This window comes from Doryrhamphus excisus, chromosome 5, assembly GCF_030265055.1.
Source record: "Doryrhamphus excisus isolate RoL2022-K1 chromosome 5, RoL_Dexc_1.0, whole genome shotgun sequence".
NCBI lineage: Eukaryota > Metazoa > Chordata > Actinopteri > Syngnathiformes > Syngnathidae > Doryrhamphus > Doryrhamphus excisus.
In genome coordinates, this window is record NC_080470.1 from 10,856,485 (window position 1) to 10,883,535 (window position 27,051).

Genomic DNA, 27,051 nt, shown 5'->3' on the forward strand with positions numbered 1-27,051 from the left:
TGTCAAATTATAAGGGGAATACATTTAGTTTTGACACGAGTGAACTGTTGTAGGAGAGATACAAGGTTAGATATGGTGTTGAGCTGACCCTGTCCAGTTTATTTAGCAAAAAGAAGCAAGAGTGTTGAGAAAGTCTCGTCAGGAAATTTTAGGAAATTAGCCAAAGCAATTGAGAAGGATCTTTGCATTTTGGTGGTACAGACTAATTACATGGAAAATTAATTAGCTTCGGAAGCATGAGTGTTTTGGGAGCGATGTAAGCTTTTGCAAGTGAGCTATGGTGGTGTTCTGAACTAAGGCTATTTGGCCAAATGATCTTAGTGTTCTGAGAATGAAATTTTTATTTCAAGAAATAAGCTAAACCAATGGAGATCAGCAACTCTTCAGTTTAATAAGGGTTTAGTCATAGGAGAAATCAGGATTTGAAAGAATTTTATTGAAACAAATGATTTCCAGTCCCTTATGGTTCTCAAAAAAGAAAAAAAAAAGCGTGCTTTGGGTATTTAGCGCCAACATTTCATCCATGAGACTTCACCCTCCAAAATCCTCCTGTCGTCCTCTTACTTTTGTTGTTACTTTTTGCTTGCTCAGCATCAAGAGAGGATAAGAAGAGATTGAGGAGAAAGGAAAAAATATATATACAAACAGGTAATTTTGGCACAAATGACTTACTTGATACATCCTGCGGAATAGTCACTGATGCTCACTCACAGTGGATTTGGAGGAGGGAGTTTGCTTGATGAGGCTTAATGATAAATTCCACCTTCTTCACACACAATGACGGCAAATGAAAGCTTGCTTGGTAACTGAGGATTGTTCATTCATGGAGCCAGGGAAAAAGCATGTGCACCAACAAAGAAAATACATAAGTGACTTCCACGGTGAGCAGCAAGGGGATTAAAAGTGCTGATTTGTCATATTCACATCAAGTTATCCATAATGCTGATGGACTGGACTCATTTTCGGCTTCTCTGAGCTTGACCTCATCTTCACGTTAGGAGGACAAAAAAGGCAAAAGTGGTAACAGGGCAGCAAAAGACTGTCGAGGATGGCTTCATGTTAGCAGTCGCCTCTATAGACGAGCAGGAGGGGGTTGATGTGCGGACATGGAGACAACCTCCAGATCTTTGTAAGAGGAAGAACTCCTCAAGAAAAACCTTGAGGAGCTTGCAATGTATTGAAGTGAATGAAGGCGTGTCCGTCTGAGCTGATTTGCTCTGGAACAGGGGTGTCCATTTGTGGCTGGTCCTTCATTTTTTTTATTCTGAGAAATTAAATGGAACATGCTACACGAGTGCACGAGCAACGTAAATTAAGTAAAATATTGACGGGAGTGACACCATACTAGCAAATGGAGTATTTGTCACAAAACTAAGGCTAGTAATTTTTTTTGAATTATTGCATTTTTAAATGTATTTAGCATAAATGCTCCAAGAAAGCCTCTATCCAATTAACTGCTATAGTAACAGGGTGCATGGTGCCACGGATGGATTTAGTCTTTATTAACGCCACAAGATGGCAGCAGCTACATTTGACTTGTTAATAAATAGGACCAAAACCAATATTTTCCTTTCAACTTTCTCATGCACCCCAAATTATTAAGGTTCAACAATTAAGTTGCTATGTATAAGGTTTCACAATTAACATCTTGTTGTCTTTGCGGTTGTGAAAATAAACACTTCCGGCTACAATTATGGTGTTTTTTTTAGCATGTATTATTAACTACATTGGACTGGTTTTAGTCTGAAAAAAGTGTGGACACCCATGTTCTAGAATAAAACAAGCAAAGCTCACCATTTCGGAGCACTGCTTTTTAAAGAGAGAAGAAGAAAAAGAAGAAAATAGACAGAGACGAGGCAAGGCAGCTTCTGAATAAAATACTGGCTGACATTCAAAATGGAGGGGAGGCAGCCTTTAAGTACTGATATTCCCCACACTTTCAGGGTCTGAAAATAAATAGAAAAAAACATTCACCTCCATATATAATGGGAGAAGACTGCTATCTCATTTTTCCTATAACTCAAAACTTCCATTTTCTCAAAAAGCAGGACAGACGTCTCCTCCTCCAGAAAGTGTTTTTTGTGTAAATCCCTGATTCTTTCACATCACTATAAGAATGGTAGGCTGAGAAAAACAGCTTCACTTCTTTTTTCTCTTTCTTGGATGTGTCCGTATACCACACTAGGAGGCCCGGCATCATCGTATCTTCCCCCAAAAAGAAAAGTAAAGAGAGGACAACAAAGATCCCATGTCCTCGTTTAAGTCCTCTCGTTTGAGCCTTTGGCCTAAATGAGGACAGATCCTCATTGAAAAAAATAAAATCAAATCAAGTACTGCACTTTCAGAGTTGCTGTTGATCGTACTCGGCAATGAGTCTTTTGATATGTGCCAGTTTGTTGTGTAGATATTCACAGCGGTTCTTCTCTTGGCTATAGTGGGGATTACGCTGTAAGAGATGGATCAAAGGGCACAGTCACGCCAAGATAGAACACTCATTTTACGTGCATCATGCATAAACTGGCACCGAAACCATCCAAGAGTGGATTACTCAAAACACAGTTATAGTTTTACAATTACATGCATAAAACTATTCTAATGGATATGATCAATAAAAGGGATCATTTAAGGTTTCTATTACCTTCTTTGAAGACGTGATTGTTGCCAAAAACACACGGTTAAAGCGAGATCAACACAGATACCACCTTCCTGTTTTTCCAAGAGTTATTTATTGAATTCAATAGGGTTTCTCACCTTAATAACCCAAAATGTAGCCAAAGGAAGTTGTACCAGCATTTGATCACAACATGAAACACTATTTATATTTAATTTAAGAACTCACAACAAAACGGGAAGGTGGTGTTTGTGTAGATCTTGCTGCCACATCGTGTCTTTGAGAATAACTACATCTTCAATGAAGGTAAATGTAACCTTAAATGTTCATTTATCCATTTCATTCATCATTTACTGTATATGGTTTATGTCATAAAGTAACAATTAGAATTAAGCACCCAAGTTAATAATTGAAGCATTTGCATTGCACTCATTCAAGTCCACATTGTGCACTTTGCAGTCCGTTATGCCAACACAAACAACTTTAGATCTGTATTGAGAAAGACACGAGACTTGGCCACATACAGACAAGACTTTGTGTCCTTTCTAGCTGTAAATGACCCCCACCCCACAAATAAAAAGAACATCTGGCCAGTATATGAATAGTTTGGGAATGTTCTGCGTCTAAAACCATTCATTCCAAAGTGTTAAAATGTCAAGAACCCACCTTTTTTATTCTATGATACTCTTGAAGTATCTGATTATGGATTGTCTGTGAAGGAAAGTGAGCACATGATACACATTTTTTTTAATGCTGGAGTTACATGATGATATTTGTTGGGTCCATATATTTTTAAAAACTGCACCTTGTACTTTTCTGTGCCTTGTTGGAGCTTCTTAAGCTCATTGTCCAGCACAGTGAAATGCTTGGTGATGCTCTCTATCCGAGCGTGTAGACCACGGTACTCGCTGTACTCGGAGTTGAAGTCATTTTTATACCTCTGACGCTGCTCTGGAGAGCTGATGACCATGTACTTCCTGCGGCAGAAAATTAGAGGAAAAGGTTACAATGAAACTAAGACATAATGAAACCAGTAAGGTTGAACATGATCCAATGATGGTGCCAATTGTTTGCATTTGAAAATTGAAACCATCCTTTGTTATGGTGCAGTGCAAAAAATCCAAAGAAAAAGCTTGTGAGAACTTGTGAAAACTTACTTTTCCAGGAAATTGTGAAGGAATTGCCAATTTAACAGCATTTTAAATTAGAGACTCCTCTGAAAATATTAAAGGATGGAGGAGACAGGGAGCCACTGGAGAGACATGGTTGAAATACTTACGATAGATAGTCAGTCACCTCAGGTGATGACAAGGAAATACTGGTACTGTTGTTGCACATCCCATTCAGATCTGGAACAAAATGTGAACAGGTCATCTTTATGAAGTCACTTCTAATGCGGCAGAGACTGCTGTGGTCAAACCTGGCCAAAACAATATGCTGTAGCTACACACCAATTTTCATGCAGAACCTGCTGTGTTAAATGGTGATATGGTAATGGTAAGTGTAAGTCCTTGGGTAGCAACTTTTAGCACCAGTAATGCCATTTGGTCCCATTTCCACCTCATTCAAATTTGGAGCCACAAAACTTGACTATTAAAATTAAGGTAAATCTACAGATATAGTTTTCTTATGCATATTGTCACATTCCTTTTGTCTTCCTGTTCCTCCTGGCGGAGTAACAAGCCGCGTCTGTTTGGTCATGTTTCTTAAGCTTTCTGTCCACCAATTTCAGATCAACATTTGATATAAAAATGTTGTTATACATCAATTAGTTCCAGTTTCAGTACCACTCTCCATGTCGCTTTAGTTGCTATTGTTTATTAGCGACCAAAGTGAAATAATTGACCGGCATTTCTGACCGAGTTCACTGACCAGACAAGCACTGCCTCATGCACTTCAGCTGAGAATTGCACGGAACACTTTCAACTCCAAGACAAACCTCTGAAAGGCTGCCCAAAAGCATAAACCATCTGGAACCGCAGCAGTGGACAGGCTAAACAGCAAAGAGTCACATGCAGCTCCAGAGCCGTGGGTTGTAGACCCCCGTCATTGTCAAAGGTTGGGTTGGGACATTGTGAATTCCCAGTTTTCAGTGCAACAGATGTCTTTCAAAGGAAAGAGGTCCTGATGTTTTCCACTGAGGGCCACATACAGAAAAACTGAAGGATGTAGGGAACCATTTGATACATTTTGTGAAGTACACCAGAACCGATGCATGAAAGCTAAAATAATAAAATATTACCTGTGGGATAAAAGTACCCCCCCATGACACTACCACTGGTGATTTACAATTTACTGAGGGTATATAAAAGTGTCCAGCAGGGGTCTCCGTTTAATCAGCAAGTCAAACAAATTGAAACAAAATGAGTCACAGTGATGACTAATGGCTGTCTTGGCCATAAGAGAGGGTTTCTTTTATCATGAAATCTCTACTCTGATGTTCCATTGATGGTGATGCTATTTCCCCAGCCCAAAATCTTGAGTTAAAGTGATAAATTAAATTAAAGTGTTAAATAGGTGACGCATGAAAGTCATGTAAAATGTGTTGAAGGATTGGGGCACAGCTAATTGGAGAAAACCAGACACTCACTTGTGCTTTTGAGTGGAATACTGTTGCTTTTGAGGTTTTCTGGGCTTATGTCACAGGTTCTGTCAGGCTCAAGCATTCTGTCCTCAGCACTTTTCCTCTCCTTTTCCTCCTCTTGGTCTCTCACTCTCTCCTTGTTTCTCGTCTTCTCCTTGTCTTTATGCTTCTTAGACTTCTTCTTGGATTTTTTGCTGCTGGTGGCTGACGGACTCTTGTCGCGTGTTGCCGGCGTGGGGGATGTGCTGACGGCGGCGGGTGTACTTGTCACTAAAGGGGGTTGACTGAGCCTTTCCGACGCAGTTTCCTGGGCATCGCAGTCTCGCCCGTTGTGGCTCGAATCGTTGCTGACGTCCGAGAGCGCTTCGAAAGGACGGGGGATGTCCAATACAGGGAGCGGCTGAGAGATGGACGTCAAGGCGGCATCCACCACAGGAGCCGCCTGTGTCTCTGCTTTCCCATTGGAGGAGGACAACTTGCCGTTGATTGGTGCGGATGCAGCTTTGCTTGCAAGGTGCGATATCCTCGGCTTCTTATTGACAAGAGGGTCAATGAAGTCTGCAGCAGGACGTTTCTGGCAGAAAAATTTGATATTTAATATCCAACCATGCTCACTATGAATACAACTGCAATGAAAGTAAACAGGCACGTTATGAGTTGTGGAGGACACCCGGAGGGAAAGTAGCTTCTTTTACAGTGCCTGTAAAAGAAGGCATTTAGAAAACTGCAAAGACAAAAATGCGTTAACTGGATCAGGTGATACCTGGAGAATTGGAGAAAGGCTATATTCTTCCTACCAAATGTGGAAACTCATACTGTCTATAACAAGTAACTTTAATAATGACTTCAGAAAGTGGAAAGGAAAATATAGCTCTCAAAAGCTATCAAAGAGAGCTATATTTTTCCACTCAAGCTCATTCATTAACAAGCACATTGCAAAACACAGCTCACCAGAACCAATGTTGTAAAAGCAGTAAGAAGCAAGCTACTCAGCCAGCATTAATACCATTGATGAGTTCATTGTAGTGATGTGTGATACCACTGATTTAATTTCCGCATTTCCAATACTGAATAAAATATATAGACACATATAGACAACCATCCACACTCAGATTCATACCAATGGACAATTTAGTGTATAACGTGCATCATGATTTGACAGATGAGTAGTGCAGCACACAGGTACATGCAGAGGTAGATGAAGATGAACCTTGCTCACTCACAATACTTCAAGTGCAGCTGCTGCCATTTTGTGGCGTTAATAAACAATAACTACACTGGGAGTTTGCCTAGAACCACACCTGAATAATAATGAGTAGTCCTGAGTCTCCACTGGACGCAGGAGCAGTGTAACAAATGCACACATTGTTGTAGAAGCACACAAGCCCTGCTTCAGTGCTGTGGTTTACAGTAGTTATTTTGGCTGTGAAGTACTCATGTATGCTACACTGAACACTCAAGGTGCCGCTGCTAGTCAGAAAACACTGGGAGGAGGTGGCGTTTTTATGAATCTAACAGGCAGCTCACCTGAGATGGCAAGCTGTTAGCCAACTCCTTGGGCGGGCTTTGTGCTGGAGGAGCAGTGTTGTTCTGAGCCTGGCACTGTTTCCTGTAAGAACGCGCAGACACACACACACACACACACACACACACACACACACACACACACTATGTAAACAAAAAAATATTTGCAGAGCAATAATGCTACAAAAAAAAAAGAAACAGTAGTAAACAAACCTTAACGCATTCGCTGTCAAAGACATATTTATACCTCTTATATGTTTTTCCGCACAATAGGCACAAAGATGTGGTGACGCAACAATAGAAAAAGAGTTTTAAGTACAAAATACATCCTTTGCCCTTCTATTGAAAATTGAGACAACCTAAAGCATGATCAATAACGGGCACAAACCATTTCACTAATTAAGATATTTTTTTGTGTGTGTGAAGGGGCCCAGTTAGATAGGCCTTGTGGTAACCAAATGACATGGCTGAACCTTGGACTAGTGCCACACACGCATCAGCATGTGCTGGAGCTGCATCACGCGCAGTACAGTCATGTCCCTGTACACGTGCTCTACGTGGCTGATAGTATTGAACTGTGCGTGTGTGCGTGCGCAACATAAGTATACACGCATATAGGCACAACTATCCACAAGACTGACTCACTACCATGGAATCTGAATAATGTGGAGGATGACTTTTTGTTTGTGTTTATGTCCACACAAGGCCAGAATAATACATTTTATACATTTTATGTAATACAATACATTTTATTTATTTAGTACTGAGACATCAAACCATTGCATCCATACAGCAAGTGAACACTGAGGAAAATATGGAATTAGTCCTGCCCCTTTGCAGCGACAACACCTTCCCCAAAGACCTTTTTACAACTTTTCTGAATTCCAAAGGTGCTATAAAGCAACAGTTTTGGAAGAAGCAGCATTGGTGCCCCACAAATCTCATCATACTGAGTTTAGTTCTTGATCCCACAATATAAAAACAAACCGAGTGCCTGAGATGTTGCTGCCTTGTCTATTAATAGCTGCCTGGAAGATTGCCTTTCCTTGGTAGCAGAGGAGGAACCAGATTTTTTCCACTGGGAAGAAGGCCAACAGCTCATGTCAATAAACACAATACATTGCTCTGATGACGCTGCAAAAGTCATTCTGTGGACGCACCTCACATTGTAGTAAATACAATAGGTTCCTTTTCAACACCTGCCATTACAGGTTATGAAATAATGTGCGACTGCATCCACTGTGACAAACAGTTGATACATATGAAAACTGATACTAACATTACCGTAAATTCCAGTGTATAGGCCACACCCAGTAAATTTAGAGGACAAACCAGATTTGTACATAAAGTGATGTGAAAGTGCCATTCAATTTTGTACTGGTATTGGTGCATTTTGTACCAAATGTATTCTTTTCAGCCTGGCCCTGATACCCTTTGTTTCATTTAAAATATCATTATAATTATCACTGGCAAGAAACGTCAGCAAACATGTGTTACAAATGGAAGTGGTCTTACCTCAACAAGATTCTCTTGAGAAGTTGCTGGTCTCCTTCCGTGTATCCAGGCCAGTCTTTATGAATTTCCTTATATAAAAAGTCTTTCAGTGTAAGCGTGTTATCCTTCCCATTCAGATTTGCTACCTAGAAAAAAAGACAAAGAAGACCCGAGTGAGGACACCGTTGAGAAATTACAATCTCTAAGTTTTAAGCTGACCTGTTGCAGGTGGCCATCCAGGGAGTCCTTGTCTGACTGCAAGAGGCCATCCTTCTGCAACCTCAGGAGCAGTTCAGGCTTCTTGTAAGGCTTGAGAGCCAGCAGGTGCACTAGGCGCTCTCGGAGCGGTCGGTGCTGAGCACTTGCTTTCTTCACTGCACTGCTGGAGATGATGACAGGTCGGGACGTTCGCCGCGAGGGGGCCACGTCGGACAGGGCAGATACCGGTTTCCGGATCTGAACTCTTTTCCCTGAAAAATGGAATGGAAAAGGTAAGACACAAAAGATAAAAGAACAAAAGATTAATGTATTACACATTTAAGACTGCACCTTTAATCAACAAAAAATATAGAGAAAGATACACTAGATTGACATTTCCTGTCAAGTTCTTCCAAAGCTAACTCATTCCAGCATGCCTATCTGGGCCATGCTTTGTGCAGTGCTCATGGTTCCGCTCTGCCAAACTGTTCTTGACACTGTGGCTCCATTAAAAACAAGACAGACAAAAACTAAGCCTCAGCCTAAGCCCCCGCTAAGTGACACATTTCGTATTGTCAGACGCCAGTGCCAAAGAACTGAGTACAAGTGAAGAAAGGACATATTACAGGTGTAAATAAACATGTTGAAAGACTGCTGGTGTCATTGTGTTTCCGTAGCCAAACAAACGTTTGCATCTCAGCACACAACTGCGGTGTGATAAGGCATTCAAAGCGCAAAATCTCAATCCTTGACAGTGAAACAAAAGTAAAAATGTTTAAAAGTAAAAATTGTAGGCTTTCTACCTGTGGTACATGTATCGTATTTTCCGCACCATAAAGCACATCGGATTACAAGGTGCAGTCCCCAAAATGCAATGTGCTACTCACCAACGTATCTGCCACCGGGCTTGATGACAATTGCGCCCCTGCTGCGTGTCTCCTCTTCAACCTGGGCCATGCTCTCCCTTGCCTTCTGGTAGGAGTCGTCCGTGGCACATACGGTAATCTTGTCCTGGATTGCACCCAAACAATCCAGATGAATGCTACCCTCGCTGCCAAAACAAAGAAGAGTGACCGTGAGAGAGGAAAAACAGGGCAGAGTGACACTATTTCTTCTATAATGAAAGTGTTACTTGTTATTGTAGAAAATAAAAAATGAAAACAAACTATACCAGTTTTTTCTTCAATAGTCTTCACTATAATGAGCAAGCTGGGTAGTAGCTTTAAAACAAGAGAACCAATGACCATCCCTGTGTGGGTTTTTACACATGGCACACCAAATGCCTTTCTGTCTGACTGCCTTCACGCTTACACTTTGACTGTTTGGCAGAAAATGAGACGCTGCAGCAGCAGTGGCAGCGAGAGTGGCCGAGCTCTGTCATTTTATGGTTTCAGACGGACTCTTTAAACACTGATTAGGATCCAGCCAGAGATGTGCATGAACTACCCACCCGCTGCGTGAAATATTCCCAGACAGATTTGAATGTTTTGACAGTCAGTGCTCTTCATTTTGGGCTCCATGAGCTTTAATATCAGTTGCAGTTTCATTTGATTCAGTCAGCACTTTTTCCACCCACATGTGATGACAGAGAACACGCATGCATGTCAACGTGCGATGGTGCAGACAGTAAAGAAGATACTTGACCCCCAGACTACCGCAGGTTAAGTTGTAGGGGTCTGGCAGTGTTCCTCCTGACACAAAAGGAACAGATTTCCCCAAGCCTCTCTCCTGATTTATCCTCCACACTCTTGACATGTGGGAGACTCTAGGACCTCTGTAACATAAGAGATCCTGCACAAGAGTTGCATCACAGCTTTAAGAGCATACTCGCACTAAGCCATTCGTACTGTGGTGGACTTGAGCATCATTGCCTCTGCTTGACTGTGCTCACACTTACTTTGTTGTACTACTTTTATTCTGCTCTATTACTACAATATTCCTGAATATGTGTATTTTTCCCCATCATTTCTGATTATTAAGTTTGTGCAAGGTGCAGACCTACCAACCTTGAATAAATTTCAAGGGCAGAAAAGAGTGTGAAAAGTGTGCACGTTGGCATGTCTGAAGGGTGTGACTGTCGAGAGGAATGATCGCATTAATCAAATGTCTTTATTCCGCAAATGTAATTTGTGCGTGAATGAGTTGGCCATGGGATTCCCCTTTTGGATTATTCTGAATTTATGCATTCGGAATGGTCAGTTGTCATCAACAAATGTTGCACGTAAGGGCAACAATACTATCTGCCCCAATGACAGGACAGGGAAAAACACAAAGTTTTGTCTTTAAATACAAATAAAATGTTTTAATTAGCCGTGTTAATGCCTCTCACAGTTTAGTGCATGTTAAATTCACTTTTACACACTAAGAAAATTATAGGCATACATTATATGGTATTGTACAAAATGTGCATCGCTCCTCACTAGGGTTTTTCTGCCTTTATAGGCAGAATGGGTGTTACATTACATGCATTCTTTGCGGCCTCTGTTTATATCTTTATAATACATAGAATAGAAAAGGACATTTGTTCAAAATTTGTTTGCAAAATTGTAAAATAAGGGCAGTTTCCTTTAAGTTAGGCCAAGAATATTTTCAATTGAAAGCAGATTGAGATTTGCAAATATGCGGAGGAGTGAATGTCAAACCTGAAATGCAAATAGATGGAGTTCTACTGTACATGGGATTTGATATCAGATAAAGGCAACTTGGGAGAGTGACTGATTGTTTGCTAATAATTTTAATGATGAAGCTTTGGTTTTATTATTTGGGAGCAGTGTCGTTTCCAGGCAGGGCTATGTGAACATGGGAAGTGGGATGTTGAACTTGTCCTCACCTGGTGACATACTGCTGGATGCAGTCGAAGCTGCCCTGTGGGTTGTCTCTGCCCACATTTGACAGGTAGAAAGTAAACGTGTGTAGCTCATTGGAATTTTCAGACCGTGGTATTGAAATTTTCTGTGGGAGACACACAGAAAAAAAGTGAGACCAATACAGTAACACAGTGGCTATGGAACACAATAACATTTTCTATTAACAATGCATAGCCTCTCTGTGGTATTCCCTGAATTGGAATCGTTAGGTATGTTTATCTTGGCCAAATCTTGAAAGAAGCCCCAGGCTTAAATGACACAGTAAGAATGTTAATTCAAGGATATATGGGAGTATAATTGCCTCTCCCTAGGCAAAGAGACAAGGAAGCAAGTGTGGGAATATATCAATGAGATATTATTGTTTGAATTTGCCAAAAAAAAAAAAAAAAGGTCCACCCGAGGCCCGAGTAAATGTGCTCCAGGCATCTTCTTACTGAAAAAACACTGAAGGCCTTTCAAAAGCACACCCACATACATACACATACATGGATTGTGATTGTGATGATAGACAGAAATTGCAGTTCCCCTTTAAGGTAAGAGTGTTTTATTTATCAATTTTTCACCTTATTAAATTGTAATCATTTTTAAAAAAAATTACAATTAACAGTGGTTAACTTATTTTGCACTTCTATAAAACTGTTGAAATACTGAAAGCTTTTAAAACATATTAATTTTTCCCTATGAGAAAGTCGGGTTTCCCAACCCCACAGGCATGCTCCAATGTGACTGCATTGCTTCCACAGCACATTTCAAGCAGTTCCAATGTGAAACAGGGCCATGCTACTAAGCTCAGGTAAGAAAAGGAGACATCTTGCCCAGTCCTCTTTAAGTCCGAGCGTATATTCCTCATCCTTGCCGGTCGTGACACATGGTCAGACGTCAGGCAGCTCAGCTCTGTTTACTGAAGGTCTTAACACGTGTGAAGGCTCCAGGTGGCCAACTATAAATACATGTCCTTTATTTCCCTTCCATTCTGTTCCACACCGGACTGACAATAAATACAGCTTTTTTTTTAAATAACTACTGAGCTGTATGTTGCATTCTCTGGGTGCTATGATTTTTATAAGGCTTTTGTTTGTTGTATGCACACAGCTGAGTTTATGTTACTGCACTCAACACAACAAACTAACACAGGGAAAGCAAAAGGCAGTGCACAGAGTGTAAACACACAAATCACAATTTAGTAAATTAGGCTTATTGGCCAAAAGTGTTGGTGCCGCGGCTGGGCAGCTATACAATACAGGGATATAAAATGTAATGTTGCAATTTGAGCATGCCGATTCAGGGATGACTGTGATGCAGGGGGGCGGACAGGCCGGACTGACGCAGTTTGACTCTGTGACTCATTGCAGAGTGCGAAAAGAACAAGGCTCCTCCACACCAAATGGCTCTCAGGACTATGTGTGTTATTTGGATTTGTGATCATTCATACTATGGATGCGTCAGTTGTTGTGGCAAAAGCTTCAATTAATGACACTATTCAATTTACCATTGAGCTGAGTGTCCTACATAGACTATATGGTTTGGTCGCCACTTGCACTGGAAGTCTTCCAGAACAATGCTGACGAATGAGTGGAGTTTGTCTTATTAGATTTGTATTAGAGAGAAGTATTGATGGTGAATTGTTCCATATTATGTTGAAGTGTAGAGGTTTGTAGTTTAAAGACGTTTAGAGATGGTGAAGGGTTTGTTGCTTTACTAATAAAAAAAAGGTATTTGTACCCAATTCTGGAATGCTTGATGCTTTGAAAACTGACCCCGAATTCACACCAGACATGTATCGTGCGCATCACGTCTGCGTAGCATTTTACGGGCATATATTTAAAAAGCTGAATTCACATTAGAGGTTGCGTATACCCAGATCTATCGCTCCTTTGCTCATTTTTTCCTTGCCAAGAGTTTCCCATGCTGTACGACTGGCACAGCAAAACCGGTTCTGCAGGTGCTTCAACCGGATGCCGTGATCCTGGTCGCAAGTTGTCACTCTTTCGCGCGTGTGTGCTAGATGCTGGATATCGTTAGAGCCTGTTGTGTTGTGGCGTTCATGCAAGTTTCTGATTGTGGGTTGGGAACAGCCCATATGGCTGGCTATATGCCCGAATATGTTGTTCCCTTGATAGACGTGGCATGATGCCGTTCACTGGACTAACAATGCTGGCCTTTTCTGGGCTTTTATGTAGGCCTCCAAAACAAATCCTCAAATTATGCAGACACCCACTTTTTTTTTTATTATTATTTTTTTTATTGTGCCATGTGTGTTTGATTCACCAAGTCATGTGCAATGAACTGTGAGAACATGACAACTCGTCATTATCTCAAGTACCGGAGCACTAAGTCAACAATAAATCCCCAAGATATAATTACAACCTCCTACAAGTAAAAATATGCATACATTTCACCTCAAAGTTTCTATCAGTATATAACTGACGAGATAGTGGTGGTTTCAGAGGTGGTGTCTGTGAATGAATCCTTGTGTTAGTATCAATGCGATTAATTAATTGCTGTTTTTCAACATGACTTTTTTTTTTTCTCTGTGCAAGACATGTATATTATTTATGTTTATAGTATTATAATGCAAATTATGTCAGATGTTTTGGAGCAACCAATTTAATACATTTTCAAATTTGAGAACAGTGTTGGGTGAGCCGCTCTCCACATTGCCTGCGCCTCCAATCAACGCCTCCTTTGTGGTTTAGGTAAAACACATCATAGAAATCCCCATACAGCAGTCCAGTATGCTCCCTCGGGGCTAGGAGTAGTACAATGGATGACATCAGGCTAATATGATTGGACGCTTAGTAAGTGCCATATCATTGCTTTTCTGAACATCAGCTCACTATGTTAGGAGTCAGCATTTAAGACATCTCTAAACCACTGAATGAGACCCACATCCTGTCTACAAAAAATACTACTGTTTTAGCTACTGGTACAAGTGGATTTAAACTCTGTCCAACCACCCCCTCCTCATCCTCCTCCTTGTTCTGCTTGCAAGTCTGCTCATCTTCTCATTCTGCTTGGCATCAAGCAAACAATGCATCTTTTCAGATTGGCTCATTAGGAAGGACAGATCCCCGCACAGTTCCGAACAGTCTCTGCAAAGCCAGAGAAGAAAGACGACCAGAGAAATCGAGGCAGACAGACAATGGATGCCACATCATGGATAAAAGGTCAAACTGGGTAAAAAAAAAAAACTACTTTGGGAACGAAGATGTCTGATCATTTCAATCAAGATACAGATGAATAAATACTACTATCTGACAGTAAGGTGACATATCAGCAACCATCTTTAATCCAGTATATTTACACAATAGGAAGGATTCCATTTCAAAATGGAATCATTTTGGCGTAATCAATGGCGTCATCATTGTCTAAATAGCTGACAACACAAGTGAGCAAGATACCAGTTAAAAAATGCAAAAATTTATATTTTGCACTGCTGGATCTTAAGTGGAGCTTCAAAATGCAAAAAGAAGAAAGGGGAGTGAAACAAGAACATTTCTGAGTCAGAAATTTACATCAAACTACCATTGAACTGAAATAAACTGGTCGTCAGCTCATTAAGAGTGTAAGACCACAGCATTCTCCACAGGATCTCTATCCAACTTGATAACATTGGGGTAGGAATGGCAAAGGAAGTTTCCAAAACCTCTTCCACTGGCCTCCTGGAAACACTGGCATCAAACATGTCCAAACCAAATTTTGAGGTGATTAAAAAGAATGACAAAGCTACTCATTACGGAGTGTGATTTCTGAACATTTGATATCCATTTTAGGGGAGCGGGGGGGTTGGAGTATGGTCTTAAAGGGGACCTATTATACTTTTTCCACTTTTCTGACCTATAAATGTAGTTGTGTGTATTATTGTGATAACGATGCCAAAGTTTCAGATAGGTTTGCAAATGTGGAAGTGAGTCCTGAAAGAAGTTTGAGATGGCTCTGAACACTCTGTTTCAGAGAGGTTGTTCTAACACTGGCTGTTTGTGATGCCACCGCTAGCCGGGCTTCCTCCCCACAGCTCTGCTTTGCCCCGATTATGGCAACTATGGTATGGTTATGGTAACTATGGCTCCCAGGAAATCTTTGTGTGGTTGGAGTTGGTGATTCTCAGCAAGAGAAAAATATTGTCATCCGTCAACAGCATTTCACACAGGACTGCTTTTATGAACATGAAATATCGTCCAAACTGTTGCTAAAACCAGAAGCAGCGTGCTCTCGCCGCGAAAGGTGCATTAATGACGGACACACTATGCTTGCACTCAGTAAAAGTGGACCTACATTACCACTCTTTGAGTTCATACACTGTAAGTTGGGGGTCTCCAACCAGTAGCACATGAGCCCAAAGTAGCTCCTAACCACTTTTCAAGTCGGTCTCCAAATTTATTATCAACCCCTATGCCCACAAATTAGAAAGAGTTCGACAGTAGTCTGGAAGTACTTGAGAGTGTGACCAATCACAGCGCAGTGGGCGTGCTCGGAGGTGGGCCATGTGTGGAATAAATTAAAACAGACTATTTTGAAGATCCAAGGAAATACAGCTGGAATAGGTGTCGATTCGGCAAGTTTTCTGACCAGGTTATTGTCTGTAGCTGCTCTAAAAGGAGTCCACAACTCAACACAAAGGACCAAAAAAAATAGCATAATAAGTCCCCTTTAAACATTTAATCAACTTTTATCAATAAATTGATGACATTATTTTTGGATGAACTGCCATTTATTTTTGCATTTTGAAGCACAACTTAGAACCTTCTTAAGCTCCAACAGGGCAAAATGTCAGTTCTTGGAATTTCACATTTTTGGGCGGAGTGCATGAGTGCAAAGAGTGCATTGCCAACAATAGAGCATGGTGCATGAATGCTGGCAGCTATGTGGAACTGCGGTTCATTGCTCAAAACATGAATTCCAACATGTACTGTGCCAATCGACTGCACAGTGTGAAACATACTGTGTGTATAGTGTGTGTGTGTGTGTGTGTGTGTGTGCGCGCGCACGCTCAGTCAATTGCCCAGAGTGAATGCTTGGGAGATGTGACAGCATGTGGTGTGTCATTTAGCCACTTTCACACTTGCAACTAACATTCTCAGCAGTAACACATTTTTCCCCCCAGTGGAGTGACTCTGATGTGTCACTTAAGATGGCCTTTGATTTCTCAGAATCCATTTATTAGAAACACCTGACAAACCATCTGATTTGCGCATATGGAAAACATGAGCCTCCAGCCAGCAAATGTGTTTGATATACACATAAAAACCTGCCATTAACACTTCAATGCAAATGAGACAGAAAGTAATTATAATGGTTCCGTCTTTAACTGTTTGCAGGATTAAGCAAGAATAACTTTATAGATTTCCACTGACCTTTGTGGATGGGTGGGGCCAGGACTAAAGAAGAATCCATTACACACTTGTGCACATCCAGCAATATGGCGTTTTGAACTTTTGTTAACTTTTTGGTATAATGAATGAATCTTAATGACGTATCATAAATAGGACTGTTTGGCCTTGGAAGAGGTCTGTGCTGAGGGCTATCCTAGTTCTATACAGCCATTTAAATGACTGCTGGAAAAAATCTAAATGTGATGCAGGACTTTGAGTTAAACAAAGCTCAGTAATTAAACGTTACAACAGTTTTGCAAACAAATGTGTGGCTTGCATGGCTTACCCCTTGGTTTCCATTAAACGTGATCAATGGTTGTGATGATAGGACCTGAAATAACAGGGAGATAAAAGAAAAGTTATCACAATATCAAGCAACAATCCATTAAGTTGCTTTTCCCTTTAATTTCACAGACAAAAAACAATCACATACCGTGAGTAGTATTTTTATAAACAGTTACTAAGAGGTTAACTACAAAGTGTACTGTAAATCTGATTGTAAAGCTACTGGTTCAAACTCAAATAGAAATTAATGTAGATGTGCAAAAGGTACCCCACAGTTTATGTACTTCTTTTTCTATCATAAAAGTAGTTAATTACAATTGAATGGCTTGAATTTGAGCATTTGTTTTTTTCTCCAATCATGATGGCTTTGGCTTAAACCTGCATATTAATACCAAATTGCAGAGGGAATTTTTACAATCACGATAAACCAGTATCTGAAGTAAAATAAATCAATACAACCAACAAAAAAAGACTCATTTCCAGGGAAATGTCCACTCAAAATGACAGGGTTTCAATGCTGTGTACGTGGACTGGAATCTTTGGAATCTCCTGGAATCACTGGATGAAATCTTCTACATGAAACACTCTTAAAGTGGACCTATTGTGCTTTTTCCACTTTTGTGACTGACTGATAATGAATGTTGTATTTTCTTGTTAAACGATGCCAAAGTTTCAAATAATGAAATAATATTTCTTCAAGTGCAAGGGTAAGCTACAATTTGTTTACAAATCCTAACAAAGCAAACATCAGGCACAAGTGGTTGGAGTTCCTGATTCCCTACCAACAAAAAATCTGTTTAACGTTTAATCCGTTAACAGCATTTGACATGGGACTGTTGTGCAAACATGGGCAGTATGCAGCTGGACTAGCCGACAAACTTGCTGAAGCCCAACACCTTCAACCTCCAACGTTACTTGGTTGTGTGGAAGAGTCAGAAGACAAAGTGGTAAGCTTCTGGTGACGTTATTTCTGTATTGAGTGTTTGTATTTTTTTTTGGTGATGAGTTAATTCATGCTTGCACACTGCCTGAAACCCACTTCAAACAACGATGAGATGATATCTCCGGAAAACAAACTCTGTTGTTGGTAGTCATCTTTCGTTCTTTCTTTCCTTTCACAACTGCAGTGGTCAAAGACCCTCAGTTACACTGTGCTTGTGTTTATACACAATTAATAAATAGCTTTTGTTCCTGTTAGTCTTCTTTCCTCTTATTTTGAAGTTAATGTCAGTTGGCAAACTCGCTCATTTGTGCATTATTCTCAACTAATGGGCTGAAATATGGAGAGGAAGTTTGTCAGCAACAAAAAATATTAAATAATAAAATAAAATCTGTAAATTAACTGGTCACATGCGTGATTACATGAAAAATTTACTCATTGTGTCTAAAAGTTTAGTTGCAAAACGCAACCATTTAGTTGCAGTCTGGAGCCATGCTATAGTAAAAAAAAGTTCCTTCACAACCAGATACATGCAAAACGTAATGGTTGCTTCTTTGGTTCACCCACCGTATCACTCCTATTTATTGTTTTACTACATAAACATGATTGCTGTGATTAAAACAACAAAAGGCATAGCACTACACAGATGTACATTACAGAAAAGGGGAGAATTAGCACACAAAATACTAACTGAAAAATATTTTTCCCCATTTCAGCAGTGACAGTGAGGACTGTGGATTTGCAGACACACACACACGCGCGCATGCATGCACCCACACCACAAAGAGGAAGTCAAAGTGGATGTTCCTCCTCCATGTGTTTTGCGAGTTGACAAAGCATTCAAAGGTAGAGCAACAAGTTCATGTCAGGGCAAAGCAATAAGGACAACACAGACACAGATTATGAACTGAAACAGTCGTTCTGTAAAGCCTGTGATTTTTTTTGTAATTTGAGCTTCAGTCTGCCTTTTTGGCAAATGTATAACACAAGTCACAAATGAAATGTGAGACTACATCTTAGCTGGGCATCCAGTAAATGGCCACCCCTTCTTGTTGGCTGTGAAGTGCATTTAAAACCAAACAAAAGGGGACTCTATTCATGTCATGGGATGCAGTGCAAATCCTGCTCTAACATTCCTGACAGACTAACTGCAGCTGATTCCACAAACAGTGGCTCACTTCACCAGAAAACACCTCTTGTATCCAATAGGCTTACTAAAGCCATTGCATGATTAATTCATTTACGATGGCCTAACATTTAGCTGCAAATGCTGGGAAACTCGCCCACTCACTAATTGTTGCACAAGACTTAAAAGCCATTTTGATTTTCCGTCTGATTTTCTGAGATTACGAATTAGAAGCATTACCAAAGTACATATGTAAGTACCAACAATGAAACAGCTATCATTTAGCAATTAATCTGTGAAAATTGCAATAGAGTGAAGGAGTAATATGGTGAGGAACGACTAATTGTGAACATGGTGTTCTATTACAGGATACTGGATGTGAATTTCTCTTGGAGATGCATAATATGTATATACCTACTGTATGTAAATGTGAATAAAGTGCCTAATAGTGCTTCTTGGAACCACAAACTGTCAGGGTGGACAAACACAGCTCATCAGCGCTCCCAGTCAGGCTAGCTAAACCCTTTTAAAGTGTAAATTCTATCATCAAAGCTACATTTTCACTACACTTAAGAACAATTATTGAAAAATACTAATATGACAGCTTTAAAATTCCAACACATGCCTTGATTTTATTTTCAGCACATGTGGGTGTTTTTACACAAACTGTGTCAATATTCATATTAGACTTGATGCAGTGTACAACTAGGTCATATCTATAGGTTCATTACTCATTCACACTGGTCTTGAAATCTTCACACACAACAACACCAAGAACCTATTCATTGGGCACCACTTTCAGCGAATCCCTTCCACTCCACCCCACCCAACCCCGTACTCCTACTGCTGCTGCTGCCTCCCAGCACCCAACGCCAACATAGTGCTACCATCAGCCCATTCATTTGAATAGGCTGCTGACATGTCACTATTCTGTGGGACCTGATCCCAGAATGTTCCACTGAGCTAACCTTAGAGACAGAGTACAGGTTGAGACCTTTGGCGGTTTGTGCTCACTCCAGGCCTGTAGGTGGCGTAAGTCGACAAATGACAGACAGATGAAAAAGAGAAGAAGCGCGAAGAAGCACAATAACAATACTGCGGAAAACAACCTACTGGCAACCTCTGTTGTACAAAAATGGGTATTTATTAAAGCTGAAACTGTATAAACATTTTTGTAGAATTAGTACTGTGCTCAAGAGTAGTCTTATTTGTCGGCACAAAAATATCTTGGGCGTGATTGGCCTTCTGTATTTGTTGCTATCACAATTTTCGGTGTGTAAGCCACTACTTTTTCTCCTTCAACTTTGAACCCTGTGGCTCATATAGCAGTGCGGCTAATTTTGTGAATGCTGGACGCATTCACAACATCTTCTATGCTACAGAACTACTACTGATCGTTTAACTACTGCAGTGCTTGCCAGTCAGTGAGGAAAGTAGGTACCCATTACAAGCTTGTCAACCTATCGAAAGTCACAGGAGGTCCTTACCAAATATCAGTCACGGTGAAGACCCCGTGTTATCTAACCAGCGCTCATTGCAATGAAGACGATGGATGACAAACGATTAATCTTTGAAGTGGAGAAATGTAACCTTTCATATACCACCAGTTATACAAGGACCACATAAGAAAAGAAAAGGCATGCCGCTCAATACAACTTTAGATATTGATGTAAGTAAATTACACTTATCAAGTACCCAATGCTACATCTAGCTTGTTTTGTTGTATTACTGAGTTGTAACCAAAACGTAAAATGAGCAAAGGAGCCATAGTCTGAGGATACGCCTCTAATGTGAATTGAGCTTTTTACATCTACCTGTGTAAAACACTACATGGACGTGACGTACACGTCTGGTGTAATTTTGGGGTTAGATCATCACACAACAACTTAACACTCAAAGGGTAGCTAGGAAATATACAATAGTATCCAAAATATACAATAATATCCCATAACGCATTTATTCCCAGCAGAGCGGTACATTGGCAAATGGCTCTGGTGGCCTGGCAGCCATTGGTATGAACTGCTCTGCTGGGACAAAATGCATTATGGGATATTATTGTGTAGTGCTCCTGTCAAATAGAGAGCTGCCTGGTCCTCACAGGCTCATGTGTGCCAGAATACCTTTTATGACGTGGATATGCTTATATATGTACACATTGATTTTTCTCTCTAAATTTGAAACACCAGTGCGTCTTATACACCGGAATGTATGGTATTTGTGCAAAGTACACCCTGGAGGTTGATTGAGGATGAACTGTCACTGAGATGATTGTAGCATTTACACTTTAAAAAAAAACTGCCCAGACTTTTCACACTTACCCGTATTTTCCAAAGAGACACTAACACAGACTGTCTTGGCCAAAGTCCATCCTATTGCCTACTGGTCTATTCATTCTATGCTAATTCAAGATAAGGAATCTTTAAGACATGAAGTCCAACCATTGATTGTTTCATCAGTACTGCCCTAATGAGTGGCAGATCATCATTAAAGGCGAACCCTGTGTGTGCACAAACCTGTTGACATACTGCTTCAAAGTCTGAAAGTGTGACGTATGCGCTGACAGATCACTTTCTGTGGGTCAGTACATCCGTCTGCCCTGTTCAGCAACACCACAGGTGACGTGATAAACTGGCGGGAATGTTGCCATGCAAGACCGAGGAGCACCGTGACATTTCGAGTCATATTTGGCCCCAGTGGGTATATGGTCATCTCCGTCGACGAGTCCCATGATGAGCTGCTGAAACTGGAGAGTCAGCATTCCTTAAATAACCATTGCAATGATACAAGCCAAGCAGCTTCAGGCTGCAAACCCTGTTATCCATATCCATATCAAAATGGGGGACAATAGAGCTTAATTGAAATATACAGAAAAAGTCTACATTTACAATAATACAAAACTGAAAGTGAAGCCAATGACTGACAAACACTAAGGAATAAAAACACATTATGTCTGTTATGCATTCCATGGGAGTGCAGACCTACACCAAGGCCAAACAATCTGTTTGGATGAATCCTGAACATCCTGCATATACGTCAATTTTGTCATTAAAATATACACAGTAGTCAGAGCAAAATGTCAAAATGTCCCTTGTCATATAGCAACAAACAGTTTTGTGGAATAACCTATATTGTAATACAATGGAACCTGGATTTCAAACGCGCTGGTTTTCTCATGATTTGGTTTTTGATTAAAAATTCTGCCATAATTTTGCCTTGGTTCTCATACACTGTACACAATATTGCACATTAACTGTATTTTGCTCATTGATATGTTGACTCTTGTGGCGTGAATAAAGACGTGGGCGAATTAACTCCCAACATTGCTAGTTTATTCAGCCTCCTTGGATCACACTAGGCCAGGTGGATAATATCGATTATATATATCAATATTTTAGGGATAATGTAAAAATCAACCATATCATTCATATTGATAGACTGGATTTTGATTTTTTTTTCCCCAAAGTTCTGCAACTCCGGAGGGACTTTTTTCACATTGACAACCGTGAGGAGGGTGCACTATGCTTGTGTGCCAGTATATGTCATATTATTACACTTCAATGCCCCTAGGCACTAATGTGTTAGGCATCTGTAGAGTATGTCTGTTGTATGGAGGAGCTGTCAGTTGTGCTGTCGCTAAGCTAGAGACAAGATGCTGCTGCCGCTCTGAAATAGAGCCACCCAAACATTTTTAGTTGACATATGAAGATATCACAGCCAGCCAGTATCTGCAACTCCTATCACTCCTGTACTACTGAAAATGTACAATGTAAACATTAACTAATATAGACAACTGAGGGGCAACCCACACAAAACATTTTCAGGTCAAAATGGCAAGTTATTTTATTGTTTCAGAGTCTCATCCACACGTGAACGGCATTCTGACCGTGTATATGGGCAATATGAGAATAATGATATCATGATTTCATGTCATTTCTGTATTGACGTGGTTGCCAGATTACACATTTATTAATTAAATGACAGGCTTTTATTTTGGCTTTGTGGAGTCTGCTTTCTGTTTTGGATGTTTATGAAATATAACTGTGGAGAATGTATTTTAGGGGTTGAGGAGACATCTCACGCCAGTGTGATAACACAGCTAAGCTGTCCTGAACGGTCTGTGGACAACAACAAACCTTGTCAAAACAAAATCATTACACAATAAGCACAGCAAACTTTTTTTACACCAAAAGACAAGAATTGCTTGATGTCACTCTGTCAGGTTGTTGACGTCACAGCCGGTTAAAGACGAAGATGAGCGAAGATAATGTGTCGTGTCGCTCTAGTTCAGTCTGTCCTCGAGACATAACAAGCGAGCAGCTGAGTGTCACGTCTCAAACATCCAACACCCCTGTCCTGACTGTTGCATATTCGACATAATCCCAAATACTGAAATCTATTTCATGGTACTAGGAAGCACACAGAGTCTTTGTATCAGGAATGACTTAAAGCATTTAGTTGGCACACACTGGAGCTATTGCAGTGCAATACATTTATTAATACCAATACAAACACTACATTCAAAGTCGACGAATGGTGTAGTCGTGCTTATATGGTCTATATTACAGAAGGTGAAGAGTTAAATCGAGCTGGAACTTAACTGACCTGCTTTTAATATCCAAATGTCCTCTATGGAAATAACATGCTAATGAGTTTGGAGACAAAAGATGTCAATTTTTACAAAAATAGGCTTAAAAAATGAATATAGGCTGTCATCTGCAACTACAATGGAATTTATTTGGAATTTTTTTTCAATTTCTTTAGTCAAAGTACAAATTTTTACAGCATTTACTTGTGCAGTGGATAGAGATGAAAACATCTACTCATTCAAGACAGTGCATGATATGCTACATTCATTCCACATTGGAAGCAAGCTGGCTACAAGGAAAAACACGAGAATGGTCCTCAGATTATTTTTTAGTTGGTGAAAATAAATTTGCATCCGAATTAGTAAATACTGCTGTGGAATGAAAATGATGTAACCAGGTGGCACACCAAACCATAGAAGAAGAAATAACTTATGCTCATAAGTCCATTGTGTCCCACTTTCCAAGGCTCTTCTAGACTTATGACGAAGTGGAATTACATGTGTGTCATTTTGGGAATACAAGAAAACACCAGGAGAATGTTGACTGTGGTGAGTTATGACACTCCAAATGCTCAGATATTGTTGATATGTTGGCTTGTCGTCAAAGTTCACTTGACATCATTGTTTGAAAAAAGCAGTGGATTGCTAGTGCATACGGTAACAACGAGCCAGCTTTTTCAGATTTAAAATACTTTACCATTTTGACCATGAAAACATTTCCGTGTAGATAGCCTCAAAGACAGGAGTGGGCAAACTATATGACTCGTGGGGCACATTCGGTTAACAAATTTGGTGGAGGGGCCTATATATAAGTGGTCATCAAACAGAATGCCATACTTGCTCACCGTGCAACAAAACAAAAACACAACACATCTACAACAAGTTAAAACATCACATACAGTAAATCAAGGAATAGTACGTGAGTGATAAACAACAACTAAGAGCTAAACGCATAACTTCAAATGTTTATTTCCAAATTCCCACAAGGCATGCTGGCTTGTCCAGCTGCAAAAACGATATAAACTATGAACAATAAAACATTGGACATCAACAGTGTGTTAACTCCTCCTTGTTTACTCCTCCTACTGTTGCCACAACTAAGCGACCATCATCCTTCTTGACCCATCCACAGACTGCAGTGTGTCTAGCAGGAATGCGCAAATAATTTGTAATTTGGTCGGATCTACAGACGCTATAACAATGACAAGGAGATTGTCGATCAATAATCGCTTTATTGAACAAAAGAGGTAACTGTCGGCCACAACCATATATCAGCAAATGTAACTAGAAGAATAGGCGTCCACACATGCAGTACGCGCACTCACACACAGGTGCTCAGTCTGATGTGTTCACGGCTTCACAGACAATGGGACAACACAAAACTCTTAAACCTTTCAGGTCACTACATTATATACGTTACCACTTTGTATGAGGCTCCAATAAACTCCTCTCTACAGGCAAGTATGATATTGATATTGTGTAGCTGTGACTATCAGGCAGAGCACTGTGTGTGTGTGTGTGTGTGTGTGTGTGTGTCACTCGTGTAGAAACAGCTATGTTAGCTGATACTTTTGATTACTTTTGCTGATATTCATCTAGCTAAGTTGCTGACAACATTAAAGCACAGGCTACTGTTCCATAAGATTGTTTACATTTTAATGAAACTTTGGCGTATACAACCTAAATATTTTGGGATATAAGTTTTGGTCTATATCACCCAGCCCTACCCTGGACTGGTCGCCAGCCAATCGCAGGGCACATATAGACAATCATTCACAACCAAATTCACACCTATGGTCAGAGTCGCCAATTAATTTACGATGATGGAAACAATGTGATTTTTTTCACAGATACTATGACAAAATTTAAAAAAAAAAACTTCTTTTGACAAATTATTTGCCAACACAGCTACTACGGTACCATGTGTTTTTTTGACAGCAGTCTTTTGATGCTACCAAATTATTCGCCAAGTGTCTGACTATGCCAATATTGCAATAAAAGGCACCATAAGGGTTCACTGTGACAAATAAGAAGCTAATTAGCCATGCCAATTAATAGTTTGCTGGGTCCTAAGGTTGGACAGTGGGGGCCTGTACACAAACACTGCATGTGGGGGATAAGGCCTCCTTCTCCTGACCAGCCAGGTTTTCCCTGTCAAATATTTATAGAGTCTGAAATATTAGAAGGCAATTCTCACTTCAGCAGTAGCAACCCGCAGAGCCATTTCCACTGATTCCACCCTGGAAATGCCTCCTGTTAATGAGCATTGACAAAAGGGTTTATACTTAATTTACATTATTTTTATTTGAACTTAATATCGAAGGTTTATAGCAGACACTGTTATGGTTGCTTCGCTTAAACTTTCAGGAAACCCCACTTAACACAACTTGGGCATCTTAAGTTTGACGATTAGTGGGGAAACAACACCCAAATAAAATACAATTTGAGTAGTCCAGTAGACGTTTCCACTCTGTGTATAGTCTGGATAGAGCGACGAGAAAAGCTATAGCTATCTCGCACAACCAGGCTAACGGGGAACAACCGGCTGGACCTAGCTTTCGTTAGCCGTCTGTCTGGACCCAAGAGTGGGGTTGGCGTTTGACTGGAGTGACCCCCACTCCCTCCACCACCAACACCACCACCACCAACACTGCCACCACCACCGCCGCCGCCTGTCACAACCGCGAGGGCACACTTCCACCCAAATAATGTCTCGTTTGGCGGCCACCCGGTCTTACCTTGCCACTCTGGTAGCCTTCAAAGGCCCTCAGCGAGCTGTCAGTGAGTTTGACGTGAAAGACGGAGACATTGCTGCCGTTGCTCACTCTTCCACAGGACAGCCCGTAGCACTGCTCCTCTTTCAGCGCCGCCATCTTTTCTCGCCGTTCCCCACCATGCGCGCACACACACAAGCACGCACACGCATTTGTGCTGTAAATGGACAATTCCCATTTTCTTTTTTCAATTTCAGGATTAGTCACATAATACAGTAGTCATTGGGTGAAAAGGACGATCACATTTCACTGACACTCCCACATCAAAATAAATTAAGGAGTTTGTAAATTAAACACTGAAATTCTAAGTTTTATAAGGCGAAACGCTTGCATTCCATTTATAAATTCACTGACCCAATCACTAATACTTACGGTTACAGTGCTGAGACGAGACGACCCGTTCACATTTTTTTTTATCTTAATGTAACATGTACAACGACCGCAAAATAGTTTGACTGGAGTTCCAAGAAGAGGCTGGCTTAACTGCAAGGCGGTATATATCATTTTATGACATCATCAAAAACCGTAAGTCTCAACCAGTGTGAGAAAATGTTATAAAATCAGACAAGACATGTTTTGTTGAACTGATTTCTCCTAAATCAGTTTACTTTTTCAGCCAAGTACCCATTGTACCTCTTATATATATTTATATATATTTCTTCTCTCTCTCTCTCTCTCTCTATATATATAT

The 27,051-nt window shown here is 40.4% G+C and overlaps 1 protein-coding gene across 1 annotated transcript; it reads right to left on the minus strand.

Moving 5' to 3' along the window:
* Window positions 1-399: 399 nt before the first annotated feature.
* On the minus strand, window positions 400-26,821 carry ell (elongation factor RNA polymerase II). Its single transcript, XM_058073748.1, has 13 exons — window positions 26,733-26,821; window positions 26,325-26,517; window positions 16,937-16,981; window positions 11,242-11,363; window positions 9,299-9,462; window positions 8,433-8,683; window positions 8,235-8,359; window positions 6,723-6,804; window positions 5,202-5,769; window positions 3,891-3,960; window positions 3,417-3,588; window positions 3,278-3,322; window positions 400-2,446 (listed from the first exon to the last, which is right to left on the minus strand). The coding sequence occupies exons 2-13, from the start codon at window positions 26,457-26,459 to the stop codon at window positions 2,342-2,344; spliced, it is 1,884 nt and encodes a 627-aa protein (XP_057929731.1). The 5' UTR covers window positions 26,460-26,517; window positions 26,733-26,821; the 3' UTR covers window positions 400-2,341.
* Window positions 26,822-27,051: the final 230 nt, after the last annotated feature.